This window comes from Astatotilapia calliptera, chromosome 22, assembly GCF_900246225.1.
Source record: "Astatotilapia calliptera chromosome 22, fAstCal1.2, whole genome shotgun sequence".
Classification (NCBI taxonomy): domain Eukaryota; kingdom Metazoa; phylum Chordata; class Actinopteri; order Cichliformes; family Cichlidae; genus Astatotilapia; species Astatotilapia calliptera.
Genome location: NC_039322.1, coordinates 6,755,401 through 6,767,663, shown reverse-complemented (window position 1 = coordinate 6,767,663; position 12,263 = coordinate 6,755,401). Strand labels below are relative to the sequence as shown.

The following is a 12,263-nucleotide window of genomic DNA, read 5'->3' as shown; positions in this document are numbered from 1 at the left end:
TTTCCTAGAATTTGCACTCATAAGAACCATGGGAACCCTCAGAAACCTTGAATTGAAGCTGGAAACTGTAAAAAAACCCCTCTCCTATAGCTAAGAATATGGAGCTCATACACTGCAGCATTATATCAACCTTGAGTGAAATTTAATCTTCTGAGACACAGCTATTATTATTATTATTATTATTATTATTATTAAATGCACATTTTCACTCCTGCTGTCTCCAACTCCTACAAATATGAACAGTAAATTCTTCTTTGCTGCAATCCCTCAAAGATGAGCCCTTTCTAAGATGTGAAGAAGGCTGGGAGCAACACAGAGAAACCTGCTATTATTTATCGACCAGGAAGTTGTCCTGGAGCAAGAGCAGAGACGATTGCAGAGCTGAAAGGGGAGACCTGGTTAAGATAGACAGCACGGAGGAGCAGGTATAAAACGTTGCTGTAGGTTCATGTTTTCTGATTCTTACATTTTTGTCATCTTGGCACAGAAAACAGAGTAATTTTAATCTAAATTTCCATTTAGGAATTCTTGGTTGAAAAAATAAGATACAAAATGAAGGATTCGGAGGACAAGTTCTGGATCAGATTAACAGAATCCTTCCATGCATACCTAGACTGTAAAAACAAACAAACTGTACTGCCCTGCACACTGAAAACTAACAGCTAAGGAGGATCAAGTGACAACAGTGGCCTATGCAACAAGTTGGATGTGACACGGTTTCACAGCACTCTGAGAGTTTGGAGAAGGTGGCCAAACAAGACACCATAAGCAGATGTTCCAATTCGGACATATTATATAATCATGGGAGTTGAGCAGGTTGTGTGGCCAGTGTGTTGTTGACATAAAGCTGATAAGTCAGCCTCTAAAACATCCTGAACAGCAGGTAACGTGGCGAGAGACAAGACCAAGCTACAGGTAAGAGTTTAGAACTGCTTCTTGCTTTCTGCTCAAATTAAAAGTCTACAGTGTAACGCTTTCCTTGTTCTAATCCAATCAGAATAACATGTGCTCTAAAAGCCATTTGTGACCCTCTGATTTACTAAGATGGATCCAAACTCATAATTCCCAGATGAGTTAGATCAGCAGTTCCCAACCCCCGGGCTGGTACCGGTCCGTGAGTCGTTTGGTACCGGGCCGCGAGAGTTGAGGCTCAGGTGTGAAATGTATAGTTTTCAGGGTTTTTATCGGTTTTCAGCGTTATTTTGTTATCATTTTTATCGTTTACTTGGTTTTCCTGGGTCTTTTCATGTGTGTTATGAATACATTTTCTTTTTTTCAGTACCGGTACTAGTTTTATTTTGTTGTATTTATCCGCGACACCTTAAAGGCCGGTCCGTGAAAATATTGTCGGGCGCAAAAAAGGTTGGAGACCGCTGAGTTAGATCATGTTGTTACTGTTTTTAGTTATGCTAAATGTTTTATAATGTGAACAACAGAAAACATTTTGCTTTGAAAAAGCTTTTTTCCTGTAACACACAGAATTGACTGTGAATAGGCAAGAAGACATGTTACACATAGCATGAAAAATCCTAAAGAACTTTCCTGAAACCCAAAGAATACCTGAACTGTGCCCATGGAAAATTCACTCAATATTCAAAATATTGTTTAATATTAAATAACAAAGGAATAAGCTTCTTTCTTTTGGGGGATCAGGACTATACATAGCATTTCTACAGGTCTCTGATTTGTCAAACCTTTTTTTCCTGTTTAATGTTAGGTATTTGTGATTTTATATACTTTTTTGTTATGTTGACTGTAAAGGTTGTAAAGGTTGTAATGGTGGCTTACTTTGCTGTTTCCAAACTACTGGCTAGTGGAAGTGGATCACTCAGTTTTACTGTTACCAATAGATGTGTGACGTATGCTATGCACAGATACACCCACACACAGGTTGTTATCATCAGATTCCACATTTATTGAGAGTGTCCACGGAATTATAACAGAACACCGTCGGTCGGTTCCCGCAGCGTCTTCCTCCTCCGCTCCTCTCCACCTCACTATATAAAAGGAAGGAAAACCACCATCAGTCCAAATCGCCATCAGCTGTTCTCACCAGCACTGCCCCGTTGAGCTCACTGCACCACTTCTCCCCTGCAGCCGCGCCCCGGACCACACCTCCGCCACAAGATGCATTTAATTTTAAGAGTGGAGTCTACTGTGAAGTAGTTATGAGAGAAGTAAAGGAGAAGAGAGTTGATATGGAGCACTGCATTAAAAACATACACAGTTGTTTAGTGAAAATGTCTGTACAGACTCAGGAACACCGTTCACTGCAATGTCCACAGAGAATATATATGTAGACAATGCTGAGGATTGCATAAATGTGTTCCAATATAAAATAGACCCTCACAAGGCTGACTGTGTCGATCCAGGTATCCTGGCTAAAATGTAAATCTACTTTTCCTTCTCCACAGCCTCCAGCAAAGCCATGGACTCTAGCGTGCCCCTCGTCCTTTTGCTGCTCATGTGCAGTTCAATCATGGTCGAAGCCCAACTCAAGGTGTATGATCTGCGAGCGACTGATCTTCCCACCGTTGTCCTGTTAACCACAGATGCCTATGTCACAGTGTCCTCTGGTTCTACTTCTCTGGGTAAAACATCTGTTCGCTACAATGACCCAAACCCCTGGTGGGAAGAGGAATTCTCCTATTTCTACACTGAGGAAAATGACACGCTGACCCTCGAGGTTTATGACGTAGACTTGGTCTTTGATGATCAGCTGGGAGTCTGCCAAAGGCAGCTCAAGGTGGGAACCTATCAGCATGACTGCTTCCTGACCAAAGGCGGGACTCTCCATTATACTTATACTCTTGGTTGAAACAGTCAGTAGGCATGCAGAGATTTGTATGACATCTGATGTCCATAGGCAGCCTTCATTTACCACAGCTTAACAATGTAGACTGTTATAGTAGAGCTGAAATCCATTTTCAGGGTTTTGATCATGCTCACATTAACCAAAAATATTAAACCTCTTAAAACCTGTAAAGTTTCTTTTACTACACTTCAGTCCTTGCTGCCTTGTTTCACCAATTGAAATAAAGTTTCTTGCAATGAAAACATAAAAACAATAAAAGAATGACTAAGCAAATATTCAGAGAATGTCTGACATGTCTCACCTGCTCTTGTTCCCTCTCTGCTCCTCTCTTACCCTCTTTGTGCTGACAATCAAGCCAAACACCAACATCATCAAATATACAGTTGAAACCAGATATTTACACACTCTTCAGATAAAAACACAAACACTTTTTTAATTGTAACATCACATCAGACTGTTTATTTTTTTTACATTAATAAATATTTTAAGAAATTGTTAAAATTAAGAGTAAAGAGAGAAATTGTCTGTATTACCCAAATTGTATTCACAATTGAGCCACACCTATGGAGCTCCACAATTCTTTTCCTGGTGTTTTGGTTGACATCTCTTGATTTTCCCATGTCAAAGAAACAGGCTCTGTGTTTTGCCTTATATGCATCCACAGGTGTGCCACCAATTTACTCACATGGACTCTACTAACCTATCAGAAGCTTCTTAAGCTCAGAATGGAATCGTCTGGAGTTTCTTATTAATTACCAATAAACTTAATATATATGTACTCCTTAATTTGATGAAAGTGATTAAAATAGACAGCTCTTTCTCTCGTTATTCTGACATTTAACTAATTCAAATGATATTTCAATATTTATTTATCTTAAAACAAAACAAGTTTACTCTAAATTGATGTTTAACAGTAACAGTAAAAAAAAAAAGTGTATGTAAATATCTGGTTTCAACTGTGAATATACTGCTGTGTGCTGAAAATGCTCTTGTTTTGCATAGAAATATACTAAACAACATACAAAGCATAATATATAAAATAACATCTACCTGAGTTTTTTCTTGAAAGAAGCCCCTTATGTCCATTGTTGTGTTCATCAGTACATACCTGAAACCGATTTAGAGGGCTTTATTTAGCCGTGGAGGGTAATAACTGAAAATATGAAATAAACACACATGTAGGCCTAAGCTAAGACTCTCTAAAAAACAGTATTGTTGTTGTTCGGCTTTTCATTTCGCCATTTGTTGATTCACTCAAAGAGCAAGTAACGTAATATGGGTCAAGTGATCAGTTTGATATCAATCTTTTGTGATAAACCGTCGTATTTACATTATTTGTCCAGTACGGATGATTTGCTTCCTGGTCAAACTGAAGCTCTCCTCTGTCTCCCTGGCTGCACATTTCCAACAGCACACTCGCAGGCAGTAGCTCCCCCCGCCCCCTCGCCTAGTGCCCAAGCTCGGATCATACCAAAATTAGGGGGAATTTACGCACAGTCGTAAATTCCCATAGTGTGCGCAATGTGCTTCGAATATTGTGTGTAGTTTTCGTTTTATACAGTTGTCAGTCAGGCATCTAACTATGAAACAAATTACACTCCAAAACAGTCAGAGCTGAAGAGAAACTGAGGGTTGTTCTTATTTTCTTCAATCAGTGACGAATAGTGAGATGTTCTGGCTTTGTGGAGGGCTTTCTTATAAAGCAGCAAACTATTTCTCCAGGCTAAATGATGATCCTCTAAATTTGTGACACGCCATTTCCTCTCCAGCTTACGAGTCATCTGCTTTAGGGTACGTGTTTGAGAATTATACCACGGAGTCAGGTACTTCTGATTAGAGACCTTAGTTTTCACAGGAGCTACAGTATCCAGAGTCATACATAGTGAGGAGGTGAAATTATTAACAAGATAATTGACCTCTGTTGGGGTAGCGTTCAGATAGCTGCTCTGCTCTATGTTGGTACAGGGCATTGAAGATGATAACAGTGGGTGGATTATATTCTTAAACTTAGTTACAGCGCTTTCAGAAAGACATCTACTTTGATAAAGTCTACTCTCCACCGCTGTGTAATCAATTATTGTAAATGTAAATGTTATCAGGAAATGATCAGACAGGAGAGGGTTTTCAGGAAACACTGTTAGATGTTCAGTTTCTATGCCATATGTTAAAACAAGATCTAGAGTGTGATTAAAGTGGTGGGTGGGTTCTTTTACATTTTGAGAGAAACCAGTTGAGTCTAATAACAGATTAAATGCCATGTTGAGGCTGTCATTTTTAGAATCTACATGGATGTTAAAATCACCCACAATAATCATCCTGCTGCAACCAGGTTTCTGTAAGGCAGAGTGAATCGATTTGTTGATCAATTGATCACCTAATATTTAATAATCCACATTTCACTGTTTTACTCTTTGGTTCAGATGTGGATACTTTATTGTTCTTTCTCTGTGATTGTTTATGTTTAAGTTGTTTGTTGCTGGTTTTTAGTTTGTTTTTGTCTGTTTGGGAGCTGGCACAGTCTCTATGGAGATGGGTTTTTGGGGGGGTAGCAGGAAGAGAGAAGCTGCAGAGAGGCGTGTAAGACTGCAACTCTGCTTCATAGTATCTCTATGAACAATATTTTTCTTTCGCGGTCTCTAAGTACACATCCCTGTCTTATGGTGTGCCACAAGGTTCTGTGCTGGGGCCCTTATTGTTTTTAATATATCTACTTCCTCTCCAGCATGTTTTGAGCCCTTTGAGGACATTTGCTACTACTGCTACGCAGATGACATCCAGTTATATATTTCTTTTGAACCTGAAGATGTTTCTAAGCTGCAGATTCTAAATGTGTGCTTAGAATCCATCAAAGGCTGGATCGCTGACAACTTCCTCCAACTTAATGAAGAAAAGACTGAAGTCCTTGTATGTGCTCCGGACAGACATGTACCTAACATAATAAATGCTCTTGGTGTCATGATCCTGGGTCGTGCGACCCGGTGTTTTGTGTTTAGTCTATTTTGATGTTTATTGATTGTTTAGGTTCATTAAGGTAGTCCAGCCATTTGTATATATCACCCTTGCATTACGTCTCCCTTGCCCTTCGTGTGTTTATGTCTGTGCGTCTTGTACTGTCAAGTTCATGCTGTCAGTATTGTCACCTCCCCCTGTACTACGTCTCCCCGGTTCGTGTCTCATGTTTCCTGTTTTACTTTGAAGGCCTGCATTCACTGTCAGTGTATTCAGTTTCACTCCTCCTGTCCTGTCGTTAAGTTCATGTCTGTCAGCTGCGTTCCCATGTGTGGCCACTTCCCCTGATCATCCCTCATGTGTATTTAGTCTCTGTGTTTCTTACAGTCTGTGTCGCGTCGTCTGTGTTCCCACCCTCCGTGTTTCCATGCCTGGTCTGTTGTCTTCCAAGCCATAGCCTCACCATCGTTTGTTCCCAGTTTAGGTTTCTGTTTAGCCACGTTATCCCTGCTGTATTTGTACACCTTGTTTTCAGCCATATTAAAGGCTCGCCTTCTGTTAAAGCTCACTCCCGTCTGCTCACTTGTGTACGCACCTGGGTCCATTACACGCATTCTCCACTCGGTCCGTCACAGCGGACCGTGACACTTGGTCCTCTTTCAACATTTGTGAAATCGTCTATCGGGAACCTCGGGGTAACCTTTGATTCTGCTCTTACTCTGGATGTTCACGTCAAATCTCTGGTTCTTTCCTGCTTCTATCATTTAAGAAACGTCTCTAAATTGAGCCCTATAGTATCTCATACTGAACTGGAGATTGTTATTCATGCATTCATTTCATCACGATTGGACTACTGTAATTCACTGTTTACATGTCTAAACAAAAACTCCCTGGAGCGTCTGCAGGTTGTCCAAAATGCTGCTGCAAGGCTTCTGACAAAAACATCTAAGTAGTCCAATGTGACACTGTTGCTTATACAGCTGCACTGGCTCCCCGTTGAATTTAGAGTCCATTTTAAGGTACTGGTTCTGACATTTAAAGCTCTTCAAGGACAAGCACAAGCGTACATCATTGAACTTTTACAGCCCTATGTCCCTAGTAGGTCCCTGAGGCCTTGTGAACAGGGCCTACTTGTTATTCAGCATACAAGGCTGAAAACCAAGGGTGGTAGAGCTTTTGCCACTGTGGCCGCCAGACTGTGGAACTCTCTTCCTCGGAATTCAAGATCTGCAGACTCAGTGGTCACTTTTAAAAAACAACTAAAAACACATCTTTATTGTTGGCAATAACAGAGGTCAAACGTTTACTATAGGTCTTTACCAGGTTTGCACACACAGTAGCTGGTATTTTGGCCCAGTCCTCCATGCAGATCTTCTCGAGAGCAGTGATGTTTTGGGGCTGTCGCCGAGCAACACGGACTTTCAACTCCCGCCACAGATTTTCTATGGGGTTGAGGTCTGGAGACTTGCTAGGCCACTCCAGGACTTTCAAATGCTTCTTACGGAGCCACTCCTTTGTTGCCCGGGCGGTGTGTTTTGGATCATTGTCATGTTGGAAGACCCAGCCTCGTTTCATCTTCAAAGTTCTCACTGATGGAAGGAGGTTTTGGCTCAAAACCTCACGATACATGGCCCCATTCATTCTGTCCTTAACACGGATCAGTCGTCCTGTCCCCTTGGCAGAAAAACAGCCCCATAGCATGATGTTTCCACCCCCATGCTTCACAGTAGGTATGGTGTTCTTGGGATGCAACTCAGTATTCTTCTTCCTCCAAACACGACGAGTTGAGTTTATACCAAAAAGTTCTACTTTGGTTTCATCTGACCACATGACATTCTCCCAATCCTCTGCTGTATCATCCATGTGCTCTCTGGCAAACTTCAGACGGGCCTGGACATGCACTGGCTTCAGCAGCGGAACACGTCTGGCACTGCGGGATTTGATTCCCTGCCGTTGTAGTGTGTTACTGATGGTGACCTTTGTTACTTTGGTCCCAGCTCTCTGCAGGTCATTCACCAGGTACCCCCGTGTGGTTCTGGGATCTTTGCTCACCGTTCTCATGATCATTTTGACCCCACGGGATGAGATCTTGCGTGGAGCCCCAGATCGAGGGAGATTATCAGTGGTCTTGTATGTCTTCCATTTTCTGATGATTGCTCCCACAGTTGATTTTTTCACACCAAGCTGCTTGCCTATTGTAGATTCACTCTTCCCAGTCTGGTGCAGGTCTACAATACTTTTCCTGGTGTCCTTCGAAAGCTCTTTGGTCTTGGCCATGGCGGAGTTTGGAGTCTGACTGTTTGAGGCTGTGGACAGGTGTCTTTTATACAGATGATGGGTTCAAACAGGTGCCATTCATACAGGTAACAAGTGGGGGACAGAAAAGCTTCTTACAGAAGACGTTACAGGTCTGTGAGAGCCACAGATTTTCCTTGTTTGAGGTGACCAAATACTTATTTTCCACCCTGATTTACGAATAAATTCTTTACAAATCCTACCATGTGGATTCATGGATTTTTTTTTTCACATTCTGTCTCTCACAGTTGAAGTGTACCTCTGGTGCAAATTACTGACCTCTGTCATCATTTTAGGTGGGGGAACTTGCACAATCGGTGGCTGACTAAATACTTTTTTGCCCCACTGTATATAGGTGCAACCCTTGAGAAGTGGCCTGGGACCCATCCTTCCAGCATTGGTACTACAATCAATGCCAAGATCACAGAACTCCGGGCCAGAAATAAAAATGTCTCTGTCACAGCATCCCCATAACTTGACTTTCAATGTCTCGTTTGGCATGTTATTATAATGCCAATTCATGTTTTATCTATTAAAGATAGATTGTTTGTTTTGTTTTTTAAGTGGGCAGGTTTTTTGCCCTCCAAAGTTTTACTTATGTTAGCAGGTAAAAGTTCCACAAATTTGCAGCAAAAAGGTATGCAGCTTAGCATGCTCTTTAAACAATAGAGCTTAGATTTGGTTAAATATTTCTGTGAAATATCAGTATGTGACTGTTATATCAGAATAATAAAAGTTAATTGAATTTAAAGATTGCCCAGTATTCATGTTTTTTGTTTTTGTTTTCTTCAGTATTACAATACATTGACTGCCGACCTGTCAAAGAAAGTTATGTTGGCTTACGAGTTTGTCTTTGCATTGCTAGTTTTTAACTGATGTTGGTCAAGCAGGGGCAAATGATACTGTTGTCTTTTTCATATGTGAGATTTTTTTTTCTAGTAATGTTAATTTGTATAAAATTAATAATTAAGTTTATAGGTTTTTTATGAGATGAGATTCAAGAATTCTTAGAAGAAAAATGTAAAAAAAAAAAAAATAGTTTACCATAAAAATGTATTGCCTAAACATAAAGAGAAAACATATGTAATCTAACATATTCTTAGAATATATGTATTAAAAGCATTTAAAAAAAAAGAGATTATTGCCCTGCAAACTACATTTACTTTACATATAAAAAAATTTATCTAACAGATTTTGTTCATATATGTAAAGCATATGTCTTTATGACAAATGTACTAAAAAACTATGCAAAAAATTATATGGAACATCTATGGAATACATACTTTGACATGTACTTTCCTTATATAACTTATGTGATCCTCTTTATTATCATGTATGAAAGTAATCCGAAAGTGGCCACTTTCAGGAGTAAATCATACAAACCTTATATGATTCACTATATATGGAGCAAATTAAAGCTGATGCAAATCTTTTCTAAGTTTTTTCTATTTCTTTAACATATGGGTATGTTCCGACAGTGACAGTTCAGCAGAAAGTACAAGTATGAGAAAAAGTAAGAGGAAATTACACAACTAAAAATATAAACCCATCTCTCAGGAACATACAAAGAGAAGCTGTCTTAAAAGGCACTCTCAGAGAACGGATGCAAGTTCCATAACAGCAACTACTACTAGAGATAGTTTTGAATCACGTGATTTTGAAGAGCCCTTGTCTGGGTTAAATAAACCTGGAGAAACCATCTCAGCTGTAGATCTGTTATGGTCATGACACTTCAACAAAAAAAAACATGGTGGTGGACTGTACAAGAAAAACATTTTATTGTTGTTTTTGCTTTAAACCATAGATCAAAATGGCACGCCATTTGGGATCCAAACAAAGATAAACCCAAAGTGTTGAGAGCAATCAAATTCCCCAAGGAATCCAAAGAGCCAAGATTGCAGTTTACTTTACTGACTAACAAAGGTAACCGGGCCCATAATAATCGTGTGCTTGAAAAAGGAAAAGGTCTAGTGATACCACCTCAACAATGTTGTGCATTAGTGAAGGCCAGTGACTACCTAACTGAGAATTACCTGAAGAGAAAATCCCTTTGGAGGTATATGTAAAGATGTCATCTGAACGAAATAATCAAAGCCATGAAGCCTGGAACATCCAGGGTACAGTCTATTTGTTAATATGCTGAACCACTCCCAAGTGGTGTAAATGAACGGTTTTGGAAACTGGTCCTTGATAAGACTGGCGATGAGATCACCAATGTTGTCCACAGTGAGAAAAACATACTGAAACTTGGGGAACACCTCTTCAGTAAGCTTTGACACGATGTTGCAAAACATGAATCACAGGGCGACCGAGGCTCAGGGGATAGTAAAGGTATAGTAATCATTCCCAACTATTTTCAGTTGAAGATGATAAAGGATTCAGAAAGTTTATTCATGCAGGCCTGTATGACAGAGAATGTGCATCTTCTTTTTGTTTTCATATTTTAATTTATATTTAAAATATTTTTTGTGTTCACTGTAAATTTGTTTAAAAGGAAAAAGCTGAAAATTTAAAAAGTTATAATGTGAAATGTAAATAGTTGGCTTTTGTATTGTATGATTTACTTATTACATTTTATGTGGAGTGAATAAATAAAAGTATATTTACGGTGGCCCCTAGAGACAAAGCACATACAAACTCCAAAGCACGTGAAAACTCTATAGCACGTACAAACCACAACATTAGTGCTCCAGGATGCTAGGCGCAGTGTTGAGCATTCGTTACCTAGAGGCTACACAAGCTAAGAAGTACCAATGATTGGATTTGGTGTGTGGTATTAACAGGTAAATGAACTTTTTTTTTTTTTTAAATTATTTGAATATATAGGACTGCTTGTGTATAAGTACACAAACAATACACATATGCTTTCAATTGTGTAATTTAAGTGATCTAGGTAGCTCTGTTTTGGAAGTTCAGTTAACTCTAGAAATATATTTTGGACTTTGTACGTGCTTTGTCTCTAGGTGCCACCGTAAATATTTATATATAAACATATATAAATAAAACTCATTTTTTACATTAGTAATTCCTGTTGTGCATAATTTTATATTGTTGTTAATAATAAATTAATTAAAGTAACAAAACAACCCGAAGAGCTGGTTGGGAGCCGAAAGAGCCGGCTCTGTTTAGTGAGCCGAGCCGAAAGAGCCGGTCTTCTAAAAAGAGCCGGAAATCCCATCACTAATGTGGACGGAGATATTTTTTTCAAAACTCCACTTGTGGACAGAATGTTTTTTAATTTTAACTAAAACGGACAATCTCTGTTTTCAAAAATACCCGTGTACGTGTGGACGTAGCCTTAAATAACAGAAAAACAAACTATCTTTATGGCGTGATTATTTTACACGGTTTTTTCCCCCTGTGTAATAATATTCAACATTGCTATCAATACATTTTTCAAAAAATGCCTCTTTGTGCAAAATGGGTTTAAAAACGTAACTGTGGGATACTGTTTGTCCGTGATTTGGACAGCCCACGAACTGATGCCAAGAGTGTGCAAAGCAGTAATCAGAGGAAAAAGGTATCTATTTTGAAGAATCTAAAATATTAAACGTGTTTTGAGTCATTTCAGACTTGTTTACTACAGAATTCCATATTTCATCCATTCATCTACAATGAACATAGGCATGAAAATAAAGAAAAACAATTAAATGTGAAGGTGTGTCCAAACCTTTGACTGGTAGTGTATGTGTATGATTCCTGATACATCAGAGATAAGAATGAACTGTTTTAGTTTGCTTTTAAAAACACAAATAGCAAATATTAGTTTTAAAGTCATCTGAAAAATTGGTTTACAGGTGAATCTCTGGATTACAGAAGAAATGCACTAATGTTGGAGAGCACAAAGACTCACATCCAGTTGATGGTAATCTGTTAAATTAGGGGAAATATGTCTGGGGACATTCTGCAGGTTTTAGATCTCACCCTGGGTCAACACACCTGAATCAAATCATTAGTTCGTTACCAGGCCTCTGGAGAACTTCAAGACATTTTGAGAAGGTAATTTAGTCATTTAAATCAGCTGTGTTGGTCAAGGACAAATCTAAAACCTGCTGCTTAGTTTTCTGTCTTCATTTATGTTGGAAGTGATAGCAGAGCTGTACGTTTTAATTTTTTCAGATTGGACCTAGATTACTCCACGAGGCTCCTGACTACGGTAGCCATAATGCTCCGACAATCCATCAAGTGCAGCTTTGTAGCTTAC

At 39.2% G+C, this 12,263-nt stretch overlaps 1 protein-coding gene across 1 annotated transcript; it reads left to right on the top strand.

Annotated features, from left to right (window-relative positions):
* Positions 1-841: 841 nt before the first annotated feature.
* LOC113014886 (protein C2-DOMAIN ABA-RELATED 4-like) lies at positions 842-2,982 on the top strand. Its single transcript, XM_026156687.1, has 2 exons — positions 842-915; positions 2,415-2,982. Exon 2 carries the CDS (start codon positions 2,429-2,431, stop codon positions 2,816-2,818), a length of 390 nt encoding a protein of 129 aa, XP_026012472.1. The 5' UTR covers positions 842-915; positions 2,415-2,428; the 3' UTR covers positions 2,819-2,982.
* Positions 2,983-12,263: the final 9,281 nt, after the last annotated feature.

Coding starts and splice junctions, on each gene's coding strand:
- LOC113014886 (XM_026156687.1), top strand. CDS start 2,429: ATGGACTCTAGCGTGCCCCTCGTCCTTTTGCTGCTCATGTGCAGTTCA.